This window comes from Euprymna scolopes, chromosome 43, assembly GCF_053919585.1.
Source record: "Euprymna scolopes isolate OS-2025 chromosome 43, ASM5391958v1, whole genome shotgun sequence".
NCBI classification, from domain to species: domain Eukaryota; kingdom Metazoa; phylum Mollusca; class Cephalopoda; order Sepiida; family Sepiolidae; genus Euprymna; species Euprymna scolopes.
The window spans coordinates 63519463-63537980 of NC_136524.1; the positions used below are offsets into that span (position 1 = coordinate 63519463).

An 18518-nucleotide genomic window follows, 5' to 3' on the forward strand; every position below is an offset into this window, starting at 1 on the left:
CAAAATAAAATGGAAATTTAAGTGAATTTCACTATATTTACCTATTTTTGCAACTAATCTTATATATATATATATATATATATATATATATATATATATATATATATATATATATAAAAGACAAATGCAGCATGCGCATTTTTGTCTGTCAAAGAAAGGCTTTTTTCGCCAGGCTTCTCGAGGAGGAGGAGGGGGGGTTATTATGTCTTAGAACTTTTTATATACCGTCTAGATTGTAATATCTACAATTTATGAACGTGCGTCGCATCTAGATTTATCAGCTTTTTAGTATAAATAAAGTAAAACTAACTGAAACGAAGACAGCTCCTCGGCTTTCCCTCTTTTGGGAAGTTTTGGGTTTTTCCCCCACATCAAAATCTGATCTTGTGTATGCCCTTGACGGAGGCATGTAAATAGAAACTTCATCAGAAATGAGCAAAAAACTGTTTACAAAATTGAATTTAGATAGTGATAGCATTGCATCTGACATTAATATTTGATTCTAACTAGTTTTTTTCTTTTTCCCTCTCACACTATGTTCTCTGTATGATATGTGTTTTGCTTTAGTTTTCTCCCGAAAATACGGTTTTCTGCTATTAATATTGTTAACATGGAGATATTTTTCCTTACAGACTCAAACTGTAGCACATAAATAAAAATACTATTAGCATGAAGACTAAAAAACAGCATATTGAACATTTTTGTAAATTGTACCCATAAATTGCTATATATATAAATGCAAATATTATATAATTCAGGTTAACAAATATATAATCTTGTTTTTCTTACCTGTATTGAATGAATCCGTTAAGGTAGTGGCTGTCGCAGTCGTTGTAGTGGTTTTTGGATTTGTGTTAAGAGTTATTCCTGTAGATGGTTGTGATGATATAGCCCCTTGCACAAGGACTGAATTGTTTGGATGGTGTACAGAAAGTGTACTAGCAATCGGTTGGGTTAATACTTGCGTGGTATAAGTATTTGAAAATGAAGACACAGTTCTGGTAGTGATCACAGTATTAGGCCGATTACTCACAGACAAGAATGATGATTCCACATTTACAGGGGTGGCATTAGGTAAAAGTGCGAGGGTCATCATGCGTGGATTTTCCTTTGGCACAAATGCCCTCTGAAAGAATACAGGTTTCCTGGCACTACGTTGTAACTTCCTACGAAATTTTGGAGGTCTGTACTGATTCTGAAAATAGTCATAAAAAAAAAAAAAGTTATTTTTTTCTTTTTTTTTTTTAATCTGGACTAACACGGCTACTCAGCATTGCCCATCTAATATATAAAAAAAAACACATCTAAACCTTGTTGCAAAGATGCTGAAGTGATATACTTATGTTTTAGGCATCTAAATATTCAACTATGCTTTATTAATATGCAGGGGTTTGGGATGATTTTGATTTTTTTATCTATTTTTTCATTTCAAAATCATTTAAAGTATTTAATAGCAGTAAAGTGTAATAGATAGTTGTTTCTGTATACTACTAATTTGAGAAATGGACACCATGGATGACTGGAAAACATTGTAATATATCATGATGATTTGCATTTGGAAATCTTAGCTGCAGCTCAATGCATTTTGAAGATGGAAATTAGAGCACACAACCAAAATTGTGAGAGAAGTTGAAAAAAACATGTATAGCAAGACAATGCCAATCTTTCCAAGAGATTCAAGTATCAAACTGAACTGAACAGGGATCATTGCCATTCCTTAGATAAAAATTGTAATTGCCAACAACTCACCACCAAGGCCCCGAGAACCACCTTTAAAGCCAAGAAAATTCTCGGCAGGGTCAAGCATCCAATAGAACTGGTAATTTTCTGGTTTTCCTCAGACAAAGTAATTCTGCTAGAGCAAGTTGTACAATGAATGGAAGAACAGATGGTTGGCCTAAAATCTACACAAAGTCCCCTGCATCATGTAGACCAAGGTTCTTCAAACTGTGATGGTCTATAGATGTGCCTCTAACAAATATCACAATATGCTGCTCTGAGGAATTCTAACTTGATTCAGATGACTATTTACCTTTACTTTACCACTTCTCCCATCATCTGCAACCTTATGTACTATTATGCATGGGAGGAATTGACCAACCTTATCACCTGCAACATCAAAAACAAGCTGATCACCAAGATCAAACAAGCATCTTTCAAAAGAGAGGATCATGTCCTACCTGGAAACCAAGGGCAAAGTTTAGAACATCTTACAGGTGAGCTGTATTCAGTAAAAGGTCCTCTAAGAGATGTACTTAGAATTTTGTGAATACATCAATTATTGGCCAAGATATGACAGGTTTTTCCCCCTTTTTCAAAAATTGTTAAATTTATGTCAAACTCCCTATATAGATAAGCACCAAATTTCCCAATAGAAAAAGTTAAAGTCCAACAATTACCAGTAAGTTTTCATAAATTATAAAAATGTAGATATGATGTTTCTGTATGCAATATATACTTTTTCTATGAACTTTTTACATTTATTTATCAAAATTGATAAAAAAAAAAAAAAAAAAAAAACACTGAATTGTAAAAAGAAAATTTTACTTAGTCACCTCAATTATTCCTTTTTGTTCTTTAGAATGTACTAGCAAGGCTACCCATCTTTATCTGTCTCTCTTTCTCCTCCCCTGTTTCTCCCCTTGCTCTCTCAACCCCCTCTTTCTCTTCTTACCTGAGCATACACACACACACACAATTTTTTTATATATAGATTCCAAGGAAGAGTCAGCATAAGAGAATTAACTCCTTGATTGAAAAATCAGTTACTTCTCTTGGGCTGAAAACCAACAATCTTTGATGGAATTTGTATGCGTTCAAAGTCAAAGAATAAATAATTTTTTTCTAAATTTTAGATATTATTCATCCAAGGCAACGCTGATCGAGAATTTACCAACTTTGTGACTTTGACACACATACACCTGCCCTTTGTATAATAGATTAAAACATTGATAGAAGAAACTAATGACTTATATATAAGAAGTGTAAGTACATAAAAAATAAAATGCAAATTTCCTTTTACTTACAATGTATTCATTTGGAACAAGTGTTTGTGACAAAGGTCCTCGGCCAGGTATTACTGGCACACGGAATACACCATCTACTCGTTCTGAATCATCCTGAATAAAAAAAGAGAAAATATATTCAAATAATAATCGAAAAGTATCAAATATGCACATCTTCGAGAAAGTTGGGTATCTGTAGTTTTATATATTTGTAGATAGGATTCATTCCTAAATTAATTAACTGATCATTATGAATTCTGGAACACAGCTGCTATGGATAAAGTTAGATCATGTGGCCTACAGCTAATTTAATTTAGCTTTATACAAAGGGACAAAGAGGGTGTGGTGGAAGACCTTCATGAAAATTCAGATACATTTGATTTTTTCTGAAATTGTAACAAGAGGTATTAGACATCAATTAATAATATTCCCAAAAATTTACTTTCTTTGGAGTATTTTAAAGGAACTAAGAGCACAATATGGACCCAACCTTGCATTTGAAAATTTTAATAACAATAACTGAGTTTTTAATCAAGGAATTATTTCCCTTATGCTGACTCATTCTTTGAGGAAATATAATTTTTGTTGAGGATACTTATTTTTTGCATGATATGCAAGTATATCAAAGAGTTTTTACTTGTAATGCGATTTTCGCTTTGTGCCCAGTACTACATAAGCACCCAATCTTTCTTAAAATGAAGGTATTATTTGAACTATTCAGATTACTATTCTCATTTTGAATGTTATTCTCACCTATACTGAGGATTACATTTTCAACCTCGATAGAAATGTTTCTAACATTTTGAGACGATGATTGATTATTGATATTATTTCCATACAAACCTGTGACATAGTGAATATATTACTTAATAAAAAAGTTCAATTGTAATATTACACTCTTAATATAATTACAAATTGTGTAGAAGTTCTACACAGTCATGCCTGACAGAACAAGAGCAGGCTACTCCCATGGATTAAATAAAGGGTTATGTTCAATATTTTAGGAAGATTTCCAAGTTTGACAAGATATACTTGCAGAACATTGGAGGTTTCAACTGAACTGTTGTGAAAATAATACTCAAGATGAGAACATTAGTCCAAATACCTCGAGAAGACCGTCAATTAGAACTTATTATTATTTAACACTAATTTATTGCACAATGGACAATATTAAGAATACAATGACAAATTACTGAAGACTGCTACCCAGTCATGGCTGATGGAATGAGAACAAGGTATCCATATAGATTAAATGAAGGGTTCTATTCAAAATTCTGTACAGAATTTCTGGGTTCAACAAGATGCACTTCAAGAAAGTTGTCGGTTACATTGGATAAGAACAGTTATCTGAACAATCCAAATTATCAGTCCTCATCTTAAAACTTTTGATAAAGAAGGATAACACAAAATCCAAATTCCCTAGTTTGTTCACAAGATATCTGCTATTCTTTGATGATGACTTATGCAAAGCAAAAGCTTGGAATATTCATTTTTGAGCAGAACATTTTGACTTTATATATTTGTATAATGCAAGCCTCAAAGGCAATCTTAAGTATGATGACTTCAGAGGATGATTAAATGTGTGGACAGTATAGGGTGATGTGTGTAGAACAGGAGCCTATAATTGTATGACTACTTCCAACACATGCCAGCATGAAAAAAGACATTAAACCACATTGAAAGAATGGATGAGAGTTCATAAGTTAGATGTAAAACAATTAAGGTAGCAGGGGTAAAGCCTAGTATAACAGGAGAGAAAATAATAAGGATGGATTTGAGAGAACAAGAAATAAATAAAGACCTAAAGACTTAAAATTTTGAATGGAATCCTTTATTTAATAAATGGAGGTAATATGTTCTTGTTCCGTCAGCCATGACTGGGTAAAAGTCCTAAGTAATTCACAAAGTGCAGTGACTCAAAAATATAACTTCAAATTACTTAGGACTTTTACCCACTCATGGCTGACATAATGAGAGCATGCTACCTCCATGGATTAAATAAAGAGTTCCATGTGAAATACTGCGCAGATTCCCAAGTTTGACAGAAAGATGCCCCGAGTTTGACAGAAAGATTCACCGAGTTTGACAGAAAGATTCACCGAGTTCAACAAGATACACCTGAAGATTGTCGGAAGTTACGCCAACTGAAATGTTGTGCAAATAACACTCAAGGTGAGAACAGTAGTTTGAAGAATTCAAACAACACAAATAATGAATCCTCATCTCAAAAATTCAGAACATGTCAGTATGTAAAACAAACGTTAAACCAAAGATAATAAATTATGATGATGTCAAATTAAAGTTTCTTTAAAAGTTATCCAGTGAATATAAATCTTCAGGATTTTTATTATCATTGTAAATTTTCTTGAATAACGTGTGACAATAATAATTATCAATTATCCAAAGTGGAAGGCACTACTATATTTATTGCTTGTTTCTCTTCTGTTTTCTTTCTTTCTTCAGTTCATGCTCTCTAAAGGAAATATGTGGGACTGGATACAAAACAGATAATGTAAAGGTTAGAAGAATACCTATTTCTGGTTTTGTCAAAGATTGTCCTTCTCCTTCCCAATCGCATGTGAATGCTTTGTTAGTGATAATAGAATATTGAACCCCTTACAAGATGATTAACGACAAAGCATAGAGCAATCTGTGTAGACCTTTTTCTGATGTGTATGTAATTTTATTATAAAAGCTCTACATACATATTGAGCACTTTTGTAAAAATATTGTTGTTTTTTTTAGTTAAATATATTTGAACTTATAAGAGAGAAAGAGAGAGTAACTCCATCTGACAACCCTACACAACAGAAGAAAAGATTTTTTTTTATATTCAATGACCAGAGAAATAAGAAACTCACACAATCAAACACATCTGCTAAACATCCTAACCATAGCAAGACATATATGCACACATAAAATGAATATATGTAAATTACAATAATGCAGTAATAGATGCAACGTGTGCTTATCTGAATGCCATGTTTAATTTTTGCCACAAAAACAAGGGATACAATTCACAAATTTGATCAGGGTTTACTTGTAAGGAGAAGTATTCTCATGCCATGTTTCTCTGACAAATTCTTGTACAAACAGACCGAGGACCCTCAAGAGTAGTGTCTAATATAAACATTTAAACACTCTCCTGATATATATAATCAGAAGAGAGTTTGAATGTCTATTAGACACTAGTCTTGAGGGTTTTTGGTCTCTGTACAAGGGTTTGTCAGGACAAGATAGCATTAGAATACTTCCCTCTACAAGTAAACCCTGACCAAATTTTCAAAATAACAGTATTCGAATCTCAAAATAAGAAAAATCCTGAACACACCTATAAACTGGCTCATACAAAAAATAGTGCACTTTCTCAAAATGAGGTTACTTTAAATAACGGCACTTAGCTGGATACGTTATCAGACCAAATTAATTTTTATGCTAAAATCCCGCAAGACTAAGAACAGACCATAAGAAATATAAATCAAATAAACTGATCAAATGAGAAAAGGAAAATTAATATTCTTCATGGTTTTACTAACTTAAGCTTTGAGAAGTAGGGGAGAACCATAAATGAACATTAGGATATTTATGCATTTCATAAAGAAATTAAGTGTTAATCCCAGGAAGGTGCCTCTTGACTTTGAGGAGCAACTATTTTCTATATACAAATACCAAGTTAGACAATTCAAACTTCAACATTTATAACAATAATAATATAAGTGCGTAACAGACAAAAAAAAATATAAAAAAAATTAGAATTTTATTTTTTAGATTAAAAAGTAAAATAAAATTTCTTACAATTGTTTTCTCTACATTCGCATCTTTATCAGTTTTGTCCGTTTTTGAATCTTTCTTGTCTTTGATGGCACTTTCTGAACTTCCACAGGATTCTTTGAAAATGTTCCCAGGTTTTGCATTGTTCTGAAGATATAAGTTCTTGTTGATATTTTTATTCATTAATTTTGAATTTCCTTTGGAATCGGATTGATTTAAAATTTTCCCACATGCCTCACAACCAATGTTAGACTGCAAAAGAAATAAAAACAAAGAATTTCTTGATTAAATGACAAATAAATTGGGACTTTGTTTTGGCTAGAAGCAAAATGTAGTATTTGTTTTGATACAACACTATCTTTTTCTGTTTTCAGTCAGTTAGAAATCTTTCAAGACTGAAGCAATTTTACTTTTTGTTTTAACCCAGAGTGTACCGTTTTTTTTTGAAGTTGCATTTTCCCCAAGCTAATAGAATATTGTTGCGACATTGGGTCTGGTGCACCAACCACTAGTCTCTCTTTCTTGGACAGAGTAAAACAAAAAAATAAATCTCTAATCTAATCAGTCCTTATCCCATCACCACAATGTTACATTCATGTGCTTGTTTTACGAGTACTTCTGCTGAATGCGCTCTAACAAACTTACTGCACTTGTACTTTCTTGTAGTAAATACCCTTGACAAACCAGACCAGTAGCAAAACCCCATCCCTTCACTGTAGAGATCCCCAGATGCTGGAAAATTTTCTACTCTAATAGCTTCTTTTTATGGCCACTTTCTTTTGGAATTCCCTTTATGCTCCAACATGCAGAAATTTAAACGTAATATAAACAAAAATCTTGCTACAAACTCCTCATTTAGAGTACCTCCTACCTACAGTAGTCCTTACACTTTGGTGGTGCTTGTTTAGAATGAATAAATGTAAATAAAAAGAAGTTTTTTTTAATTAAAAACTGACTATGTCTAACTCTGCTCCCATGGAGAGGGGCAAGTAAAGAGAGACAAATAAATCATGTTTATCTTCAGAGGAGGAGTAAATTCATTGCTTTAAGAGTGTAACAGTCCCTCATTTAATGTATCAAATAGAATATGAAATACGTAACAAAACCTCTTATTTCTTTGATATCCACATAAAAGAGAGTCGCCGACCTAATAGATCCTTCACTGTCAACAAGGCTTCAACATGTGTCCCATCAACAAAATGTTGCATCCCTTTGTCTGTTGTACAAGTATTTTAATGGTAGGTGCTCCGACAAACTCCAAACCATCGTACACCCCTCAACGTTAATAAACCCGACAAGCAGCAAAATCCCACCCCAATACAGTAGAGATCCCCAGATGCCAGAAAGCTTTCTACTCTAATTTCTTCAAGGACTGCTAGACTTTGGAATTCTCTTCTGGGTTCTGGCTTCCTTGACTAGACAGACATGTAGATGTTCAAGTGTAACGTAAACAGATATCTAGCTGTCAACTTTCTACATAGTATGCATGCAAATTATGTCCCAGATAGTAGCCCCCTACATCAAAGTGACACTGTGCCTTGTTTGGGGTGAAAATGCAAAAAAAAAAAAAAGGTAATTATCTTCAACTCATTGTTGATGCAAATCATTGTGTAACATTTTTCTTATTATCTCAGCATGTGAACAACCAAAAAAAAAAAAATTTTTTATACTGAAATCAAGATGAATTTCCCCACTGGTGGGGGTGATGTGTGTGAAAAGAAAGAAATGCAAAAACCAACTTTTTCTTGAACAACTCCAATTAATTTCAACTAAAGAAGTCTAAATTAAAAGAAAGATACTAAATGTAGGAAGAAAGAAAATTCATTCTTCAATGAAACAAAAATAATCTAACTACTCCTCTCCTATTATGAATTACTTGAAATTTTAGCCTTCATGACAAAATTAACATTTTCAGTTTTTAGAGAGAACCGTCATAAGAGGGAGAATAAAGTTTTTCTCAATTAGAAAATAAATTGGATCTAAAAGCTAAGATTTCACATGAAAGGTTCTCATGATTTAAGCAAAAAATTTACCTTTTCTGGATTAAAAAAAATAAAATGGTGAAATTCTGTTAAAAAGCAGAGAATTTGCATCTCTGTCTCCTTATGCAGGTTCCAAATACATCTAATATACTTCAAATGACTATGTGTGATGTTGCATCTTATGAATATGCATCACGTAGCCATTATATTGCAAGATCTTATATTAAAAAAAAAAGGCCTTAACACTAAAATAAATTTATCCTAAATATCTTGTAATTTTGAATTCAAATATTTTGGTAAATTTTTTATACACCAAGTTTTTTCAAGTTTTCTTTAAATAGTTAAACATGAGGGAAATATTTATGAATATCTTTGGATAGAGTTTCAGGTCTTCATATACAGGGCAGATTGAGCATAACAGTACTGGAGTTTCTTTTATGTTATGAACATATAATATTAAAAATTTCCCCAATCACTGGCTAGTTAGAATCAAATATCAATTTGTCAGATGCAATGCAAGGTTGGTCTTATATAGAGAATCAGACTGATTTTACTTTATATATTAAATACAGTTTTTATGATACAAATCATATCTCTAGATCAGATTGTACCGGGGAAAAATGATAACTATGAAATAACACCAGACTCTTCAAAAGATCACTGAATATTTTGATTTAGTGCGAGTTAATTTTGCAATGATTGAGATTGTCAGACTGACTTCCTCATCTTGTTTGTTAGCGTCACAACGTTTCGGCCGTTTTGCCTTCCGGCCTTCATCAGGTGTTTCATATCGAACTGGGGAACAGTTTGTTAGGAGTCTCGAACCAAACCCTTTATTATTATTACGGGGATACCGTGTTCGGACTCCAGCTAGGCTCTGGGACATAGTTGCTGATTCTCGTTTTTTTCTCAGTCCGACAATCTCAATCAATGAAAACACCTCATCTCAAAAATACAGACAATTACTATTAATTTTGCAAATTAGAATTTAATTAATATATTCTTTTTTTCTTTCTTATTTTATACCGGTTACTACATTTTTAAAAATATTTATATGAAACTTAAAAATAGCATCTCATTAATAGAAATTAGTGATATCTATTTACAAGAATATCACGTTTTAATAATTATGTTAAAGACGGAAAAAAAGCAAAATCACAATTTTCTAATTTAGATTTAAGTTGGGCCGAAAAGCTGCTAAAACAGTTGCAATATCAACAAAGCGTTTGGCCCAGGAATCACTACTGCATACACAGCACAATGGTTTAAGAAATTTTGTGGTGGTGACGAGAGTCTTGAGGATGATGAGCGTAATGGCCATCAGATGTTGACAATGATCAATTAAGAGCCTTAATCGAAGCCAATTTATGCACAACTGCTACAGAACTTGCTTCTGAATTAGACGTAACCTATACAACGATTTCCAACCACTGGGAGAGAAGTTGGAAAGACAAAAAAACTTCATAAATGGGTGTCTTACAAATTAAATGACAACCAAAAGAAACGCCATTATAAAGTGTCATCTTCCCTTTTTTACGCAACGAGAACAACCCGTTTCTCGACCGGATCGTGACTTGCAAAGAAAAGTTGGTTCTTTGAACAACTGGCGATGCTCAGCTCAGTGGTTAGATGCTGACAAAACTCAACGACACTTCCCGAAGCCAGAATTGCACCAAAAGGTGCTCATGCTGATCGTTTGGTGGTCTACAAATAGTCTCATCCATTGCAGTTTTTTAAATGCAGTCGAAACTATTACGGCAGTGAAGTACTGTCAACAAATGAATGAAATGCATCAGGAACTTTGACAACAACATCCAGCATTAGTCAACAGAAAAGTTCTAATTCTCCTCCATGACAATGCTTGACTGACAGTTGCTAAAACAACCCTGCAGAACCTGAACAAATTGGGTTATGAAACTGCTTCATCTACCACACTCTCCAGACCTCTCACCTTTCGACTACTACTTCTTCAAGCATCTCAACAATTTTCTGCGTGAGAAATACTTCAAAAACCTAAGTGATATCAAAAAATGCCTACAGCGACTTCATTACCACCAGAATGCAAGATTTTAACATTACTGGCATAAATACACTTGCTTTGAGTTGGCAAAAGTGTGTTGATTCTGATGGTGCTTATTTTGATCAATAAAACTTTGTTTGAGCCGAGATATATTTATCTGAATTTTAAAAGTTAAAAACTGCAAGAACTTTGTCAACCTTTGGTTGGGATAAATATAAACATTAATACTTATATTAGACTGAAGCTTACAACGGCATTTGACTAGTGAACTTCTCCCATTAGTTGGATTTTAGCCAGTAAAAATAACTGATAAGGTGTCAAAACTGACAAAAATTGAAACTTGGCAAGTCTAAACGTGTATCCTGTACGTATGTATAAATATACATTTATACGGTAAAGTCTGTTAATTTTTAAAGTTCTGATATCCAACTGCTGTTAGCTCACATGGTAAAAAATAAGGCTAGAATGTTAAATGTTTTCGTTTCAATTCTAGTTGATGATACCCAAGTCATATATATTTTTAACTTTTGAAATCACTACTAATATATATATATATATATATATATATATTAGGTACAATATAATAGAGTATTGGCTCTATGATAATACATATGAAATCTGCATAAATTAAGATATCATATTTAAGCAGATTTTATGATCAAGCGATGTTGGGCAGCTAATACTATATATTGGGTACTGTTAAAGAACAGCCGCCTGTTCTTGTAAGTGAGTAAATATGAGATAGGATAGCAGAGGATTCGAACCTGCGAAGCTAAGATTGGAATTGGGAATTCCGATCATAAGTTAAAATATAATACAGAATGTTATTGAAAATGGAATATAGAATTACCATTGTTTAGTTCACATAAAATAGTTTATTGAAAAAGGAATGTAATTATGTAATTTTGTTTCTGTTAAAGAAATGAAATTAAAATAAGGAATTTAAAAACGGACGATGGAAAATGTTTGTAAAATGGGTTAATCAAAAATTAGGTTAGAGAGTCGGCTTTGTAGAAACAGGAGGAACAATGCATGTCAGGCCACGAGTATGATACGCACGTGTTTAGTCATGCAATGACGTCATGAGTTCTCAATATAGAGAGCTTTAGTCAGAAGTCAGTCAGTCAGGGGAGAAGAGAGGAGTCAGAGACAGAGTTGACATGGAACCTTGGAAGCGAAGGGAGGCGAAGAAAGTATCATGTAGAGACTTGAATTCCTTGATGCAAAGCCATTGACTGGTCAGAATGGAATAAACGAGCAACTTCATAATTTTGTATCTGCGTCTTCGTGTTATGTTATTCAACAACAAAAAGGTATTGTGAATTTATATTATAAGAACTTTGTGAAAATCATCATCTCAAAAATAGGTAAAGAAATATATGTGTCAATGTTATAGAAACACTCCCATTCACAGAACTGTCAAACGTATAAATGTCAATATCACTATCAATCTCTCTATCTATATATCAAATCTCCTCTCGTTGTGTATTACATGCTGTCGGCTCTCAAGTATTAACATGTACCCTTTCTCCTTATATATAAGACCTGTCTATCTCACAACATGAACACTCTAACACGAACACACAACAACAAAGATATAATATACGTCCGCTTCTAATAAGAACTATGCACCAGTACAATATAATAATCAATAGAGAATTGGCTCTATAATGACAAATAGAAAATCTGCATAAATTAAAATATCATATTTAAGTGTATTTTACAACTGGGCAATGTAAGGCGAACTGCTAGTATATATATATATAAAAATGACCTTACCTATGCAGAATGGTCTCTACTAAAATACTCGGTCAATTTTTAGCCTATAGATTTGAAACTTGATATACAGAGGATTTGGATTTGTGAAACAAATTTGGTTTGATTACTAGCCAGAAAAAATTGATATTTGGCAAACATAAGTCGACTAAACATGTATCTTGTACACATGCGCAAATATATAAATTTATACGTTCAACAACATTATTGTAAAGTTTTGATAAGCATATGATCTAGTGTAGGGTAAAGAATAACACTGGGGAGTTATATGTCTTGGTTTCAAGTTTAGCTGATGACACTCAAGTTATGTTTTTACTTTTAAAATCACTACTATATATTAGGTACAATATAATAATCAATAGAGAATTGGCTCTATAATAATGAATATAAAATCTGCATGAATTTAATTCAGAGTATCTAGTACACACACATATATATATATATATATATACAGTGATGATCATATTTATTGGCACGGTAAAATAAAAGTTAAATTTTGTCTAATAAATTCTAAAAAAGGGATTAAATTAAAGAAAATAACAAAGTATATTATGTATTTTTAACTGGCCTTTCCGATGCAGCAATCGGATTTTAGAAAAAATAAATAACAAAGGAACAACAAACATAATTGCAAAAAATCCTTGTTCAAAATTATTGGCATGATTTATTTAATAATCAATTGTATAGCCTTTGGCCTTGATTACCTTCCTCAGTCGCTTTTCATAGTTTACAACCAAGTTGTTGCACTCTTCAGTAGTAATTTTAGCCTACTCTTCCTGACAATAATCCTCCAATTGAATAAGATTCTTAGGCTTCCTTTGCATTACCCTCAATTTTAATGTTCTCCATAAATTTTCAATTGGATTAAGGTCTGGGCTTTGTGATGGCCACTCCAAAACATTAATATGATTGTCCTCAAGCCATTTCTTAGTCAGTTTAGCCGAATGCTTTGGGTCATTATCTTGCATGAACCACCAACGACGACCAAGTGAGAGCTCTTTAGCAGAGTCTTTCAGGTTTTCATCCAATATTTTAACATAATCTTCCTTTTTTATGCTACCTGTGACCTTAACAAGTCGCTCTGGTCCAGAGGCAGCAAAGGATCCCCAAAACATCAAACTGCCTCCACCGTGCTTCACTGTGGGTATGGTGTTCTTAGGCAGGAAAGCTTCGCCAGATTTTCTGTAAATATAAGACACTTTATTATGGCCAAATAACTCTATTTTCGTTTCGTCAGTCCATAGAACACGTTTCCAGAATGCAACATCTTTATCAATATGACGTTTTGCAAAGGCTAGCCTTGCTTTCAGGTGCATAGGCTTCAATAAGGGAGTCTTTCTCGGACGACATGCTTTTAAACCAGCTCTCTTAAAAACTCTACCAACTGTATGTCGAGATACATTCACTCCAGAGGTGCTCTGTTCATCAACAATCTCCCCAACAGAGATCCTTGGGTTTTGTTTTACTTGTCGAACAATTTTCCGTTCATCTCTTGGGGAAAGAATCCTTTTTCTCCCTCTACCCTCTAAACTCATAACGTGGCCTTGCGATTTGAACTTGTTTATTATGGCTCTAACAGTGGATTTGGGAAGGTTTAGCTTCTTTGAAATCTTATCATAGCCCTCCCCATTGGTATGGCATGCTACAACAAGCTTCCTAACGTCTTCGCTGTGTTCCTTAGTTTTAACCATGGCGATTGAAAATTATAATTTAGTCACTTATAATAGTTTAAATAAATCGCTATCTAAAAATTATCTGAAAAAAATTATTCACTGAATTAGCGTTAAACAAGCATAATATGGCTATAAAAAAGTTCAGAAAGCACGTAAACCGGAAATTGATTGATATTATACTGATACTAAAAGAAAAACAAAGCCGTGCCAATAATTTTGAACAAGGGTTTTTTGCAATTATGTTTGTTGTTCCTTTGTTATTTATTTTTTCTAAAATCCGATTGCTGCATCGGAAAGGCCAGTTAAAAATACATAATATACTTTGTTATTTTCTTTAATTTAATCGCTTTTTTAGAATTTATTAGACAAAATTTAACTTTTATTTTACCATGCCAATAAATATGATCATCACTGTATATATATATGCAGAGAAATAAAAAGGAACAAACCGTATTATGTGTTCATCAATGTGTGTATGTGTGTGTGTATGTTGGGACGATTCCAAAATTTTTCCCGATTCCGATATAATTACTGATTCTGTTCTAAATTTCTGATTCCAATATGATTCCCGATTCTGATACTTTTAAAATTTATAAATATTTAATTAGTGTTGTTTTCTGTAAAGTTTTAAATTATTACATAAGCGCAGCTAATTTCTGCGTATATTTTTTCTGAAATGTTTTCCTTGTAACAGATTGAAAATTGTAAGACAACAAAAGCTTTATTTTCATTTTAAAACAAAGCCAGATTGTATCAGTTTGTTAGTGTGCTACATGCTACTTGAAAGTTTTCATAAACAGCTGAAAATAGTCGACGATTGGAAGGCAAAATGAGAAAACGATGTAAGAACAAAATATTTAACAACACCTTCTCCCACTGTCATGGACAAATTTCTAAATAATAATGTTATTATTTAGAAAACAATTTTTAACATGCAGAGAGTGTGGTCTTTGTTAACTATTCAGTGTCTTCTCTGTATGAATGAAGTTAAAATTTTATTTTAATTATAAAAAATTGGTGAGTTATTAAATCGATTTGCTTTCCTATAAAAAAAGCAAAAACAAAAGCAAGGCAAAAAAAATAAAAAATAATAAAAATTTGTAGATTAACACGCAGCTAAATCCCCATTTCAAAATAAAATATTAATTCTATACGTGATTACATGTGACACCTTTAAATGGAAAGAAAAGCAATCATTTTAGTATTTAGAGTGGAATCTCAGTTTAGAATATAAAATTTAACGTAAAATAATCATTTCTGTGCCATTCTAATTCTTTATGGATGTTAATTAAATTGTTTCCCACTAACTTAAGTTCAATTGACAACATTGTAAAACCATGCGTAATCACTTTAATAAAAAATAGACATGCCCCAAATAAAAATGCACATAATTTATTTCTAATAGAAGAAAATATTTTGTTTTTGGTTAACTACCCTAACATACTAGAATGTTTCGGAAAAAGATGCTTATTTTACGTTAAATTTATATGTGGAACTGTTCTTGCACTTTAAATTCCTAAATAAATCATTTAATATTTATTTTTTTATGATTATGAGTGCTTATAGGTAATTTTTATTTAATTTTTAACAGTTATGTCTAAAACGGTATATGTAAATACTGTAGTCTCATGAAATTATCAGTGTTTTTTCTTACGTTTTCATTTTTCACAAATCACAATTATAACTTTTTGTTGCGAAAAGAAAAATTTGATTCTTCATTTTTTTTTTTTAGGTAATTGCATGTAAACAATCTTAAAAAAAAACAGTTTTGCATATAAATTTAATGTAAAATGATCACCTCTTTCAAACCAGACAGTGTTTTAATAACAGGTAATGGATTTTGTTTGTTTTTAATTTTGGCCATTTTCATGTTCCTGGTCAAACTGTAGTATAAAGTATGTCATTGTCAAAAGTCATAAAAGACATGACTCCTTCCTACCACTAACCCTAAGACCGGGTGATAATATGAAAAATAAAGCGATTACTTGTGCTTTTTTGCACTTTGCCAATTGGGCTTTGGGGTCAGTGGTAAAAAATTTAGTTAACTGCTTTAAAACAATTAGAATGGCCCGGAAACGGGTGATCATTTTATCATTTAATTAGGCAACGGAAAAAGGCAACGGACGAAAGGGCAAAAAAAAAAAAAAAAAGGATCATTTTGGCCAGCTAGACAAAAAGGGCAATTATTGAATAAATATCAATTGAAAATAAAGTTTAGACCAGTTCTTACGGGAGATATTGTTTTAAGTAGAGGGTCCCTATCTCTCACTCTAATGAAAAAAATATATTAATATACTAATTGTTTCGTTGGGAATTATTTTTCTGTTGAACTCAAGAAATTGCACAGAATTTTGGTCGGAGGTTATATCAATCGAAATATTAACAAAATGTATCTTTTGTGGTGCTACACTTCACCTATTCTCTCCTCGGTCAATGAAGGAGAAATCCTTCTAGACTGAGGCAATTTTTATTTTCGTTCCGATCCATAGCGTCTATTTTTTTTGAGCTGGATATTCCCACACATTAAAAAACGACCTTGTGTCTAACATTACCCTTTAGGGGAGGCAAGTAAATAGGAACACTCAACATGAACAGTAGTATGTAGCATGTTCATAATGACTTATAAAAATCGATTTTATTTAGTTAAAATTTTAAGACATTTTTTTAAATATAAATTTTGGGGGAGGGGTAGTTTATAAAAAATCTTGAACAACGAACTATTTTCAATCGATGTTTATTCAATAATTGCCCTATATTTCTATGCACTACTAACCCTCCATCCTAAATTCTAAAACAATTTTGGTTTTTGTGGGTTCACAAATATCGCCCCAAAAAGTAGATACTTTTAAGCGTAGATATAATTCATTTTTTAATTTGACAAACATGCAAATGTTTTCCCTTTATGCAAGATTTTGATAAATTTATTATGAGATATTCATGTATATTTTTAACTTTTTCATAACCTGAGAAAGATACAATAAAACATTAACAATTTCAGAGAACACCTAGTCAGACAAAACAGCTCCAAGAAAATAAAACTTGCCCATTCATTTGAAATCTTTTAATTGAACTCTCTGAGAAGCATCATCTAGACATTTAAGTAGATGCAAAAAAATACTTAAATATTTGATCAGACATAAGACAGCATTTGGCACCACAGGAATCTCTTAAAAAACTACCAGACAAAACCCAATTGGACAAAAAGAGCATAAACCCATAAAATAAATAAATTAGAGATAAAAAAAAAAAACACGTTTTATATTCTATTCTTATTTAATTAGCAATGATGCTTGATATTATTTTTCTTGACAAAATATTTCTTTAATTTTAAACAATTCTTTGGATACCTTGTAAATAAAATACATTCTTCTAGACTTTACCTAGCAAATTTTCACAATGTTTTAAGGTTTGTTTATTTTATGCAAATAAAAAAATTACATCTTATTTGGATGTTATGATCTACAGAGTTTAGCTTTACTAAAAGTTTAAAAACAATAAAGATTTATCGTCAATACAAGCAATGGAAAATTAAGTTAAAAATATATTAAAAGAAACGATTTTGGAATCAGAAATTCTGCACAAATTTTTCCGATTCTGGTTAATCGTCCCAACACACACATTATATATATATATATATATATATATATATATATATAGGTTGGTTGGTTGTTTTTGTTTTACGGCATATCAACCCTTTTCGGGTTATTCAATGCCGAATCCAAAGATTTTGAAGAAAAAATTTTTAATAGAATATATTTGTTGTTTTCAAGGGTGGCTCCACACTCCCCAAAGCCCACAAGCTGGGGCCTCACCACTGGATATAGTTTAAGGTCATATCCAGGACCATATATATATAGGAGAGAGAGAGAGAGAGAAAAAAGGGGGGGGGATATAATGCTGATGAAGACAACAGTCCAAAGGAAAATGTAAATAGAAATATGTATTTTATGACGTACCTTTTATACAAATTTGTTCACATCTATTACTAAAAAAGATTTTATATCTTGCTATCTAAAGTTGAACTATACTATTACTTCTATTAATTGTACTATATTTTAATCCTCAATTCAATTTACTATACTATTTCTGGCTAATATATTAACTTTCAGTGCATAGTCTAGTATCTGTTTTGTTATCATGAAACCATCCTCCCTAGCACTACCTTCCTGAGGAGGGAGGGCATATATTAACAAGAAATTGTCACAATTATCTGTTTATTAGCAAATTCAGCACTTATATATACTAGCAAAAACATGCAAGTGGAGAGAATTTAAATAAAATAAAAAAATTC

At 32.0% G+C, this 18518-nt stretch overlaps 1 protein-coding gene across 1 annotated transcript in view; it reads right to left on the reverse strand.

Moving 5' to 3' along the window:
- The window catches only part of LOC145268369 (uncharacterized), a 90149-nt gene that overhangs the window by 50809 nt on the left and 20822 nt on the right, over positions 1-18518 (reverse strand). Inside the window, exons 11-13 of the mRNA XM_080123919.1 lie at positions 6801-7028; positions 3027-3119; positions 790-1195 (exon numbers count right to left, since the gene is read on the reverse strand). Of these exons, the coding sequence (XP_079980045.1) occupies positions 790-1195; positions 3027-3119; positions 6801-7028 (727 nt within the window). The remainder of the gene's footprint in view (positions 1-789; positions 1196-3026; positions 3120-6800; positions 7029-18518) is intronic.